Raw genomic sequence first — 14,007 nt, forward strand, 5'->3', positions numbered from 1 at the left:
TCTGAGCAACAAAGAGGTACTCAGGGGGAGACTCTTAGGCACAACCATATGCAAGTTTAGACTCTCCTTTTCACTGCCCTATTTTTAATTGCACAACCTCTACCTAGCCCCTATAACCTTTCTCTGTTTTTTTTTTTCTGATGGCATTTATCACCTTCTAACATATAAAATAATTTCCTTATTTATTAAGTTTATTACTTATTGCCTCTCTCTACCTATTAAAACAGAAGTACCAAGAAGCCAGGGGCTTTGCTTTCATTGTTTACTAATGTATCTTAAGTCTCTAGAAGAATATCTAGCACAGAGTAAGTACTCAGTAAACAGGTACGGCTGCTGTTGCTGCTGCTGCACACATACGGGAATGCTTACTGGCATGACATCTCTGGAATATTTGTCTAGGTGTTAAAAAATGAGAACAACTGGCATAGGCAATAGTGCTATGAATTCACAGTACTACGGGAATACTTTGTTGCATTAAAATGATTTACTTTAAAATGAGCAAGAAACTTCCTTGAGACGTCTAACATACAAAGTTTAAATTTAACATAATCTAAAACATGTATTTCTAACAGTCATTCTCCATCACACTCTGAAATTATCACAACCTGAAATTATCACCTTACTTATTCGATGTCTATTTGTCTGTCTTTCCCATAGAATGTAAAATTCAGGAAGGCAGATATCTTATCTGTCTTATTTACTGCTTTGTACCCAGTCCTTTGGACAGGCTCCGGTGTAATACAGGCAGTTTCTAGCAGGAATCCTTTCTCTTTGAGACCCTACCTCCAACAAAAAAAAAAAAAAAAAAAAAAAAAAAAAAAAAAAACTGAAAGAAAAAGTGTCTTTGGGTTTCTAATAATTCAGCAGATTTTAATTTTAAAAGAAAAATGAGATGATTATAAAATGGAACAGGTAAACTTTTCCCTATTTTTGGTCAGATTTTAAAAGGCTATTTGAGACACTGTCAACAAATTATTCACGGATGTCAAATCAATGCTCATGTCCCTAACAACTAAGGGAAAAAAACAAGGACAAAAAAAGAAAAGAAAAGAAGTTGATGATAATGAAGCACGGGCTGCTGGGGAAAGACATGTGAAGAAACTACAGCAAGGGAAGAAATAACGGCCGACAAATTCTGAGCACCAGCAGAGTCACAAGTGAAAAGAAAAAACAGGTCTTGTTGACAAGCGAAGAGCAGTGAGAAAGGAGCTGAGCTGAACATACTTTTTAATGAAGTGTTAAGTAGATCACCAAGAGAGGTGGATAATGACTGTGATGAAGAGTTGGCCGGGGTGTGAGGGGAAAAAAGCAAAATGAAGTGACACTTGGTAAATCACAGGAGGACATGAAACCTGAGAAAACTTCTAGAAAGAACGGCCAATCCCTTGTAACACTCCAATGCCTCTTAGTAATCCGGTTGGGCAGCTTATTAAAATTACATGTGAAAGGATAGGTACCTAGGAAAGAAAGGCGAAGAGCCAAGAAATAACTACAGCAATACAATAACTATTTCTACAGTTGAAAATCAGGAAAATGAGGTACTAATGTAGATGCATTTCAGAAATACTCAATGGAAAATAACAAGTGGATCCTGGAGAAATAACAGGAGCAATAAAACTGGCCATGGGAGTGACAAGTCATGCCAAAAATGAGAAATATTTAAAATTGGATATATCTGTATAAAATCACTCAGCTAACAGTGAGGGGATAAAAAGAAACTACCTGAAGAGCAATATGAGGAAATGAGAGGATAAGATTTCAGTTTCTTTCTGTGTATGGGCAGACCGAATATAGCATTGTTATATAAATCACAATGAGGAAGTTGTTTGGCACCTGGCAAAAAAAGGTGATAAGTCAGGATCTAAGTATTTCAAATGATATGGTTAGTGCTCTGGACTAAATTGAAGGGAAGTCAACTGACAAACACATATAAATATAATGCCTAGTTTATGCTGAGTACTGTCATTTTAAGATATATGCGCTCATGGGCATCTCACAACAAACCTATCACATGAAAGTCATTATTGTAACTTTTAGCTGAGAGAAACTGAGGCCACACAGCCCTTGCCAGAATTTGAATCTAAGCTCAGGTGGCTATGAAACCAGACACCACCACACTGCTTCCTGTATTAAGTAAGTTGATAATGAAGTATCAAATTATTAAAGAGAAAAATAACTGAAGGAGCCCAATGTTGCATTTCATATGCTTAGCCACTCTCAGATTCAGATGGCAAGTTGATTTATGCTACTTGGGCTTCAGTCTTGTTAAGGTCTGTTATTTCCTGAGAGCAACACCTGTACGAAAACAAAACAATCTACTCTAATAAATGGTACATGCAACTTGTTGTTTTTTTTTTTTTTTTGTTTTCTTTTGTTTTGTTTTTTTAAATCTTAGGCTCTCCTTATTGGGTTTACTAAGCATGATACACTCCCCAAACTTTCCTCAAATGGCTGGGGAGAAGGTGGTGGGAGCAGCAGGATTTAGTCACTCATCCAATCATTCCTTTATTAACAACCATTTATTGAGTGCTTCAAATAAACCATACATGTTGTTAGGTTCTTAGGACAAAATAAGCAAAATGACCATGGTCCCTGACTACATAAAACATATCCTATTGGTCACTACAAACCTGTAAAGGGATAATCACAGAAGAGTGGATTAGACATTATCAAGGGAGAAAAACTTATTTTCAACATAGTAATTCAGAGAATTCTTCGTTAGGAGGAGGCAAGGAACAGAGCAGTTAGATTTCTAGGCAGAAGGAAGAGCTCTTCTCAAAGTGGCAAAATCAAGGGAGAAAAGGGGCATAACATTCACCTTATGATCCATAGGCCTCAGGCACTGACAACACACCGGGCCAGGGAAGTAGGTGAAGTTTTGTTTTGTTTTTTCCCTGGTCCCCATGCCAAAGACTTGGCTGTCCTGTCACTAGGTCTGACCTTCGTTAGCACATGCTCCAAGCTGTCTCCGGCTATCTGGGACCTTTTGCCATCATTTTTCTGTGTATCTTCTAATATGCTCAAGACCATTACAATGAAGATGAAATTTACATATAAAATCAGACTGCAATGAGAACATAGCCTGCTGTCAGAATTACCCTAGAAAGTCACTTAGAGATGTCAAAGTAAGTCTAAAATGGTCATCAGCAGTAGGAAAGAGAACTGCATCTATCCAAGCCAAATAGTTGACTTATGAGATAGGGGTTGTATTGTAAGGTGAATAATTTTATTCCTTTAAACACATTAAATTCTGAGAGGTGTCTACACTATGAAGTGTCTATACCATGACACACTGATAGAAACATGTCCAAGTTCTCCTTGACATATTCGCACTATCTTGTGGGAATTTGGGGCTGAATGCTCCATACATGGCTCATGTTTGAGGAAGGCAGCAATCAGACTGCTCCCTTGCCCACCAGGAGAACCCATGCATAATGGGAGCAATGTCTCATGTATGGTTTAACAAGACAAGGGTCTGAAATAGTGGTAAAGCCTGGATTAAATAAAGAGAACATTGCCTTGACATCAAGAGGGAGTTTTCTCTGGGTCTGTGAGAAATGTAAATGCTCTTTGAGTTACTTAATATAGGCAGCTACTTATGTCGACATAAAGTAACCCCAGGCTGCATGTCATTAATCTGTGGACCAGTTTCCCTGACTCTGTTTTCATAGTCAGAATATGTTCAACATCGCGTACGATTTTTACTCCAGCACCACGTTTACAAGGAGTATTTGCTAACATCAAGCATTTAGAAAATATCTACTGAGCACTTAGTGTGGCAAGTGTTTGGGCATGGGGCTAAAATATTAATGAAAATAATTATTTTCTGTCTCTTCCTGTCTACTGGGGAAGTAAACAATAAACAGGAGATTAGAATCTGGTTAGTGTGAGCATAGGCTGTTACAGGAACCCAGAAGGGTGGTTCTTACCTAGAGCAGATAGCCAGGCCTGGAAGAGGGAGGCACTTCTTTCTAAATATAAGGAGCAGCAGGTATATGTAGCACGTGAAGCAAAAGCTTTTGAGTATTAATGAACGAAGTGAATAGAAGATGCACTGGGTCTTCAATGTCTACCATATTTGTAGGAAGAGTAAAATAGAGGTATGAGCCGCAAAGAAGAGTCTGCACCTTTGATGAGAATTTGCAGAGCAGGTGAAAGCTAAATCCTGCCTAACAGAAAGTAACAAAATTTATATTCTCAATGCCATCTTAGTCCCTTGCCATGATATAATCTGTAATGTTTTTGTGACATCAAATACTTGACAGCCTTACAGAAACCAGGATGTTACATGAGTCTGCAGATCACTTGTCAATGTGATAAGCACGCATTACATGGAACACTTAAATAAGATCTTCAGAACACTCATCAGCATGTTTGACTATCAACAACACAAAATCAGTCAAAGGCCGAGCTACACTCTTTGCTCACTAAGGAAAGAGATTAGTAATGAGTAATTTTGTCACCGAAGCACACATTCTTCAGAACAAGCAAACAAACAAAAATCAACACTGGAATTGCTGGGAATTTTAGACAACCCAAGAAATTAGAGAACCCCCCTTTTCAGGCAATTCACAAAAAAGCATTTCTTGGCTACAACATGGCCTTTTTGGGTCTACTGTCAAGGAGAAGAGGGCAGAGAACACAGATTATCCATGTTTCCCTTACTTCAATGAGTTTTAATTGTATTTAGTAACTCCGTATATCATTCATTAGCTTTACTAAGAGGTGGATTATCATTTTCACTACTCTACAGTAGTCACCGAGAAGGCAATTTTATATCTGCTTCCTAATAAACACCAACTTCTCTCCCCAACTTTAAAACAAAACAAAAAAGAGAAAAGAAATAATACAAAGAGAGGGAATCAAATGGTATTTATTTCATTTTCTATCTTTCAAGTTACTGAATCATTTCAGAAGATGTGCCTCAATCAAAACCTTATCAAAACCTTTATACCTGCCTGTGGCAAACACACCAATCCATATTCAGATTTCCTGAAATCACATACATCTTGAAGAATATAGATGTGTAATTGTCCTCATCATTTCAAGTCATTAAAAGACAAAACAATTGCCAGGTGCCCAAAACGGTTATTTTTACACACCCACTAGCAGTGTTTGTTAATATATTCTTTGCCATACAAATCTCTAAATGTTCACTTGAGAAACACTGTAGGAGAATAAATGTTCCTATTTTATTCAATAGCAAGTTTTATTCAATGGGAAGCAATGATGGAACAAAAGCACTTCTGATTTAGGATGTGAAAACCTGCCTTTGAACCTTGGCTTCATCATTTACTAGTTGTACAAACTTAGGAAAATTACTTAACATCTCTGAACCTCAGCTCCCTCAGCTCTAAAATAGAAATAATAGGAGCTTCCTAGTAGAGTAGATGTATAAACAAAGACATCGTGTGTACAACATAGTATATTGCCTGGCTCATAAAGACTCAATTAAAATAACCTACTCTCATAATTATTTTTATTAATAAAAGAACAATTTTACTAAGTTCTGATTTCATAGTAGTGTTTTTCTGAATGTGCAATTCAGCGAAAAGATCTTAGGCTATGGGCCAGTAAAACCTGTGTTTGAATCCCAAGTTCTCTGTGGGGTGCAGGAAAAGCCACTTCATCTCTCTGAGCCAGAGCTTCCTTCCAATGGAATATTTGAGTACTAATGCCTACCTTGCCAGATTACTACAAAGATTGAAAGAAGCCATTCTTTCTCTCACACAGAAGACATCCAATGAATAGTAACTCCTAGAATTACTATTACTGCACCAACAGTAGTTGAACACCAAGGAATAATCTGACTTGCATGCATCAGAGTAAAACAATATCATCTTATACAGCGATGAACATGCGGCTGTCCTCAGTGGTCAACCCTGCTGATTAGTGATAGCCTAGCATGTTCTGTGAGAAGGACTCCACTATTTCCTGAAGCTCTGTACACAGGAAGTGTTGATGGAATCAGAAACAGAGACTCAACATGCGATTATGAGTAAGTAAACTTAAATATCCCTGATATTTGCACAAAGTCACTGAAAAAGACACAAAATATTCTGCAAATGCTACATATTTTAAAAACTGGAAATAAAAAGCATCTGTCTTATTTTCATGTGAAAGCTGTTGAAGGAAAAAGAATAGTGATGATATCTAAGAAAATCAACAAAAAGAAGCACAATAGATTAGCACTGATCTTCTTGCCCTCATTCTAGAGAGTATTAGAAACTGAGTATTAGAAACGAGTACCAGAAACTCATTTATTGCCCAAACACTTTAGGTTAACTCGTTTCCATTCATTCTATCAGTGGGAGTGACTACAATAGATGGTGCGAGGGCAGAGACCCTAAGGTAACAAAGATTTCTCAAGGCTGATTCTAAAACATTCCTGCACACTGAAAATAACTGCTTTCAACACAGCAGGATATAGAGAGAATAAGAGGAGCAATTACATTTAAGAGCCAATTCTTCAGAAACCAAATGAACAGGACTGGGATTTTTTTTTTTCTTTAAGTAATGAACGGATTTTATTTCTTAGAACTGCAATAGTGTACAGTTCTCAGAGCTAAATTTCCAAAGTTAGTCAACAATTTTTCATCAGAGCCCAAGGGAAAGGGGCAAGGGTAAAAGAGACAAGAGATGAAGAAAGGCATAGAGAGAACATAGGACAAGGTTGGGAAGGGACACTTATTTCCCTCTGTACTCTCAGTAGGTTACATATTGGATCTGGTGACAAGACTGAGGGACCAGGTGGAGTATGTGGATGGGAAATGACACCATTTTTGTAGCTCTAGCTACGAAAAGAATATCATAAAACCCCAAACAGAAAGGGAGCCTCTAAAATGGGAGTAGCGATGCAAGAGCTAGGAGCAGGCACACCAAGGGGTCTTTTTTTCTTGTAATTTCTTGTTATTAAAAAGGTTAAAAAAAAAAAAAAAAAGAGGGCCTTCCTTTTGTGACTGAGTGATAGATATCTGTAAGGTGGCCTTGAGACTATGAGAAAGGAGGAGGCAGCCAGAGGTCCCCTGTGCATGCCATTTGTGGCCAAGAGATCTAAATGCGGACAGATGCTTTTGGTTATTCTCACACAAGCTGGACAGAGTCAACCCTTCAGATCTCAGTCCCTTAGCCCAAATAATGTGGAAGACCCCCAATGTTTTCTGTTGAAAAACAGTAACTCCCAGAACTCCATGGGTCAGCAAAAGGATTTACGGAAAGGGGGTGCCCTCCAGCACAAGCTGTTGCACTTTCCCTGAATCTAGGCAGCTGGAATAACAGGTATGGAGGAGAGGGAATGGGATCTCAGTTAGATGTCACCCTCTTGGCCCTTCACCACTACAAGGTGAGGACAGCCCCTCCTAGTCCCCTGGAAATCCACTCTGCTGTTTACCTGCCATCCCTCCCACTCTGACCAGATTCTAACACAGAGGTCCAGAATGCATGAGGGAGGGAGAGAAGGGTGTCAGAAGGTGGAGGCAGCTGGTCCAGGCCCCCAAAGAAACCCTGGGGAGCAGTTCCAGGCAGGGAGAGACAAGATGGACTCATGTCATCCCAAGAAGCACAGTCTCTGACACAGATAACCAGGATATGCAGGTGAGGGCCAGGTTTCCTGTCCCATTCAGGTCAACCTCCAGGGGCCGGGCTTGGAAAGGGAGAGTGAATGGAGAAGAGCAGGTCCAGGTGGGAAAAGGTGGTCCCAGTTTGCACGCCATGGCCAGTTTCCCCAACAACAACCAGGCAGCAGCAGGAACGGGTCAGGGGCTCTTCCTAAAACATTGGTGACTACAGGCTCTCGCGACCTCCGACGCCTGGAACCTCTGCCTCTTTCTCCAGGGCTCTCTCCTCCTGCTCCTCCTGCGGCGGCCCCCAGCGAGAAGTGGGCTCAGATGGGATGCTGTTGTTTTCCACCTCCACCACGAGAGGCCTCTCCTCCTCCACCGCGGCTTCCGCCTTCTCTTCCCCTTCCGGGTCGGCCTCCTTGGGACGTTTGGGAGGGTCCAGCAGCAGGTCCTCCACGCTCCCCTTCAGTGCCCCCTTCTCGGTCTCCTTGGTGGGCTCGTCGATGACCAGCTTCCCCACCTCCTTACTGCTGCCCTCGGCGGCCCTCTTCTTGACCCCGACGTCCTCAGTGCCCTCCGGCTCCGGTTCCGGTTCAGTCTCAGGCTCTTCATCACAGCTCTTATCTTGGGAGAACTGATAGTCGGAAGCCTTGACAGTAGGGTTGTTCTCGATCTCCCACAGTCCCTCGCTGAACCCGCTCCTCTTGTTGGGCTTGCCGAACTTCTCCTTGGACTCCTCGTACGGGAAGAGGTGTTTGGGGCCCAGAAACGCCGTCTCGTGGGTCCCGAAAAAAAATACTTGGTATCTGTTAGATTCAGTCATCTGTTCTATCCGCGCAGGCCAGTGGGCATAACCCTTTAACTTGGCGAAAACGAGATCGCCACAATTATACTTGCGCCAGTTGCAGTGCAACATGGCAAGAGCTCCGGACCCGGCCTCGCCGGCGGCCGGAAAGAACGCTGCTCAAGGATGCGCGCGCAGTGTGGCGGCCGCTGAACCCGGAAGTCGCGCAACCCCCCCTCGCAGGGTAGTGGAAGCGCCCGCCATGCTTGCGCGCCAGGACGATTCCAGAGCGAAGAGTGCATTATCTGTGCCATGGAAGGTGATAGTTTGGACAGAAGTTGGACTTGATGGTTTCTAGATTTATAAGGCATATCACTATGGAAGTTGTGCTGACAGTGGTCCTTTCCTAATCAATAGCTAGGCATCTGGGCCATGTAGACCACATTGGTTATCCAGGGCCTAGAAAAAGATATGGGCCATATGGCAAGAAAATGCTATAACACAATTAGCCCATATTTCAGTGAAATGAATAACAGTCTTGTGCAAACCACAGTATCCCTGTGGACCTTGGCTGCTCACAACAGAGAAACCCACTTTTGCCTCAGGAGCCATTAATGAAGGGCTAGTTCAGTGGTTTCAACCCTTTTCTTGTTTTCTTGGGGGCTGACCACTGGGAGCCAGCAGAGAGGCTCAAGTACAGGGCAGAGTTCTGGCAAAGGGATGGAGTCAGCAATATTGTTAAGACATCTACAATGCACTTCACTTCGTAAAAAAAAAAAAAAAAAATTAAACATCTAGTATGTTTTTAGGCTCACAAAGCGTATATAGCAACATGATCATTTCAAACAAGCCAAATCAAAACTTTCTACTTCACACTGAAAAGTTTGCATTGGATGTCAGATATACACTTTATCCTTTCAGTGATCCTTGCATATTGGGAAAAGTTAAAACTATATGATTATAACACTGAAATGTCAAATGCTCTCCATATCTTCTTATAGGAGAGGAAAGTTGGCCTAATCACACATAAGAATTAGATAGAGGTCTACTCATACCAAACATGTTGCTGGCAACTAGAACTTCCTGGGGGTTATTGCCTAAAAAGCATAATCTCAGCTGAGAGATGATTTTAAGAGCCTTTTCTCCACCTAAAAGTCTATTTTAAACTGAAATGAATGGTGGTTTCAATGCACCTGCAGTTTTTACATTGCTTTCTACAACTTTTTGAATCCTGCTAGCTAGTCATGAGCATGCACTCTGAAACCCAGTCAAATTTATCATAGCTGTACTTGGCTATTATGACAAAACCTTTCAATATTAATCATGCATTTAACTATACAGTGTTCCTTCCTAGTGTAACCATCAATGACCAGTGAAGAATTACAACCATTAACCCTTTTCAGTACAACTCAAAATTTGTTTCCAGTTGGCTGCGTTGGATTGGCCATTTTACCTTTGGGTGGTAGAGACCTGCTGTAAGCAAAAGGAGTTACCTACTCCTAACGGTAAAATAAATAGGATGCATTTTGATAATTCTAAACAAGGTCTTTTAGCTTTTCTGTCAAACCATTTTCTTAGAATACCTATCTGCCCTACATCTACAGCTTTATCAAATAAGTAACATCAACAAGGCAGCAATTAATTCACCAATCAGCATTCTGCTACAAAGATGAATCTGACACATTTCCTGCACTCAACTTTAGAGTAAAAGAGCTAGAAACTGGAAATGTTTAGTGGCTATGGAAGAAGAGCCTATAATAGAAAGGGATTTGGAGTTTCTGCAAAAGGAGATCCTGCTACATGTGGTCTTTTTTATTGGCTCCAAGTATACTACACTAAAGCACAGGTCATGTGTCAAGATTGGTCAAGGTGGAAAAGTCTGGCTAGACAGCATGCCCAGAAAAGGTACTTAGTTATACCACTGCCCAGCCTGAAAGCATGAGCAAACCTAAAAACCAAATACTCAAGGTGAGTATGATCATAGGCAAACAGGCTTCTGTGGTATAAGTGATACATTGAAGATTATTGCTGGGTGGTTGAACCAGAGCAGGTGAACACAGGTATGAGGTTATTCATTGCACTGCGGATCTGAGAGTTAGAGCAAATAACCAAAACCTTATCAAAAATTGAGGCAAAAAGTAGATTAAGAACAGAGGCAAGAAGGATGTAGATTTGCAAAGGATAAAACAGATTCTGTTAGTCAAAGGAGTGTCATTCCCCAAGTAGCTCTAGTACCTATACCCCTTGCCCACTCACACAGTGATGTGCTGAAGGGCTGTCACAAGATATTTACCTTTCAGGAGTTTAAAATCCAGTTAAAGAGATAGAGCACTCAAGATTGATTTCAGAGAAATGCAAGCTGGTCTTGAAAAGCTAAATCATGAATCACTTAACATAAATATTGAAGAAATTCCAGGAGAAATCAGCGTAAATGTGGTTATTAGGGCAAGTTTATGGAAGAGGTAGTAGAGGATGTAATACAGAGAATTCTGGCATCCCTCACTTGTTTGTGAGCCTTTAAGGCCTGCAGTAGATCAATAATATTTCTGTGGCTCCACTATATGATCTTAAGGTGTTTCAAGTAATACTTAGAATTTCTCCCAGGATTGTTAAAAATATTAATGTGATTATAGGTATGAAGGTCTAGACAACAGGTATGAAGGTCTTTCATCTACTACCAAGTGTAATTTCGTTATGGATAGGATTTGGCTTTTATTATTATGAGGCTAAAATAAGGGGAAAGATCATACCAAAAAGGGGAGGGACACTAAACAAGGACACCGAAAGGAGAATGAAGAAAAGTCCTCCACTAGCTGAATTACATATGTTCTTCAATTTCAGCACAACACTTCTCTATGAAACAAATGTAAAAATTCTTGTTACTTGGAAACATTCTTTTGAAAAATAATATCCTTCAATTAAATTGATCAGCTAAAGGTAGCTTAATCTAGAAAGGGGGAGCAGGAGGAAGGCTCAGCAAAAATAGGATGTATTTAAAGGGAGTATTAAATAGAGACCATTTCCACAGATATTTAATTCTTATCTCTGTATTGCAATAAGGCAGAGTGGCCTTGGTTTCTTTTTCTTTGAAACCAACTTGTTTTTAAAAGTATTGTCTCTCTTGCTCAAAGTGAAGAGAGGATGGAAGTGGTGTTCACAGTGACTTGTTTAGGTTTAGATTTGGCTATTAAAGTACTCATAAGCAACTACAATTATTAATTTTCAGAAACTAGAGCTCCATGAGCTCAGTTGTTTCCGATAGCTCAGGATGTTTTAAAAATCAAGTGTCCTAAGAACACCTATTTGTAAAAAGGACCTAATTTCAGCAGCAGCATACCTATCAAAACAACATTTCAAGAGAACCTAAGATGGCAGCTAGGTGAGACAGGGCAAAAAAAACACCATGAAAAATACTAGCTAAAAACCAGAAAGTGACCCAGAACACTAGTTCCAGCAATGCACCAGCTGGACAAGGTCTGCTGAAACCACAGGGACTGTGCACTTGGTGAAACCAGGAGTCTGCATTCTGAAACGAGTGAGTAAGCTGGCTGAAAGTCCTGCAGCAGCGCTGCACTGTGGGGAAACTGGGGGTTGACATTTGGAGACGGATTAGTTCTTTTAAAAAAAAACGCAGGAGTGGCTGCAGTTATGACGGTGAGAACCACGCAGTGAAGCACAGCAGGAGCGGCCTGTGCCAACCTCTCGGTGTCTGGCGTGGAGGATAGACCGCTGCTGATTGCCTCAGGGCCAGGGAGCAGAGAGGAGAGCCAAAAGGAGAAAGAAACCATGCTGCTTGCAGCCGGCTCCCCGGCAGGCTGGGAACACTCCTGCCCGGGGCGAGACCCACAGCCCACAGCCACGCCAGGAAACCCAGTGTGACAGGGAGTATATCCCACAGCACTGCGTACATGCCACAATATCGGCCGTGGACACAGCTAGCTGTCTCAGAGCTGGGAAGGTGGAGCTGTGTGAAAAGGGGGGCAGTTTGAGATGCCCCATACAGCCATCTTTGCATCAGGCTGGGAACGCCCCTGCACGGCCTGGTGGCCCGGGACTTCCCTTGAGGGATGGCATGCACTTGTGACGTAGCACAGCCTTCCCTCAGCAGAGGTCCTGGAAGATCACAGCTGAGAAGGGGGGCCGCTCGGAAAACCCAGGGACGCTACGTCAATGCCGGTGGTTTGTGAGTCAGCAACAGAGAAAATCTGGGGCAAAACTGAAATGAAGGCTTAGACTCTTGCAACAGCCTTGAATCTCCAGGAACACCTGGGAGGTTTGAATCTTAAAGCTCCCCTGCCTCCCTGACCACCCAGACACACGCCCCACATTCAGGGCGGACAGCTCCAACAACACACCCAAACTGAGTTCACCAACTGAACCCCACAAAAATCATTTCCCCACACACCACAGAGACAGAGTTGGGGAGAACTGACTTGAGGGATAAAGGTGACTTGCAGACGCCATCTGCTGGTTAGTTAGAGAAAGTGTGCGCCACCAACTTGTATTTCTGAAAAATTAGATTGGTATTTTTCATAACTTCAAAGAACCCTATCAAGCAAAGCAAATGCCAAGAGGTCAAAAGCAACAGAAAATTTTAATGCATATGATAAAACCAGACGATACGGAGAACCAGTCCCAAACACCCAAATCAAAAGATCAGAAGAACACAGTACTTGGCGCAATTAATCAAAGAACTACAATCAAAGAATGAGAGCATGGCACAGGATATAAAGGACATAAAGAAGACCCTAGAAGAGCATAAAGAAGAAATTGCAAGAGTAAATAAAAAAATGGATGATCTTATGGAAATAAAGACACTGTTGACCAAATTAAAAAGACTCTGGATACTCATAATACAAGATTAGAGGAAGTTGAACAATGACTCAGTGTCCTAGAGGACCACAGAACAGAAAATGAAAGAACAAAAGAAAGAATGGAGAAAAAAATTGAAAAAATCATAATGGATCTCAGGGATATGACAGATAAAATAAAACGTCCAAATTTAAGACTCATTGGTGTCCCAGAAGGGGAACAGAAGGGTAAAGGTCTAGAAAGAGTATTCAAAGAAATTGTTGGGGAAAACTTCCCAAACCTTCTACACAATATAAATACACAAAACATAAATGCCCAGCAAACTCCAAATAGAATAAATCCAAATAAACCCACTCCAAGACATATTCTAATCAGACTGTCAAATACTGAAGTTCTGAAAGCAGCAAGAGAAAAGCAATTCACCACATACAAAGGAAACAACATAAGACTAAGTTGTGACTACTCAGCGGCCACCATGGAGGCGAGAAGGCAGTGGCATGACATATTTAAAATTCTGAGAGAGAAAAATTTCCAACCAAGAATACTTTATCCAGCAAAACTCTCCTTCAAATTTGAGGGAGAGCTTAAATTTTTCACAAACAAATGCTGAGAGATTTTGCCAATATAAGACCTGCCCTACTTCAGATACTAAAGGGAGCCTTCCAACAGAGAAACAAAGAAAGGAGAGCGAGATATAGAGAATTTTAACAGATATATATGGAACCTTACATCCCAAATCACCAGGACACACATTTTTCTCTAGTGATCACGGATCTTTCTCCAGAATAGACCATATGCTGGGACATAAAACAAGACTCAATAAATTAAAAAAAAAAAAAAATTGAATACATT

The 14,007-nt window shown here is 41.1% G+C and overlaps 1 protein-coding gene across 1 annotated transcript; it reads right to left on the minus strand.

Moving 5' to 3' along the window:
* Positions 1-7,782: 7,782 nt before the first annotated feature.
* Positions 7,783-8,475, minus strand: HDGFL1 (HDGF like 1). The gene has a single exon (XM_037844743.1). The coding sequence runs from the start codon at positions 8,473-8,475 to the stop codon at positions 7,783-7,785; it is 693 nt and encodes a 230-aa protein (XP_037700671.1).
* Between the last annotated feature and the right edge of the window lie 5,532 nt (positions 8,476-14,007).

Source organism: Choloepus didactylus, chromosome 7, assembly GCF_015220235.1.
Source record: "Choloepus didactylus isolate mChoDid1 chromosome 7, mChoDid1.pri, whole genome shotgun sequence".
Classification (NCBI taxonomy): domain Eukaryota; kingdom Metazoa; phylum Chordata; class Mammalia; order Pilosa; family Megalonychidae; genus Choloepus; species Choloepus didactylus.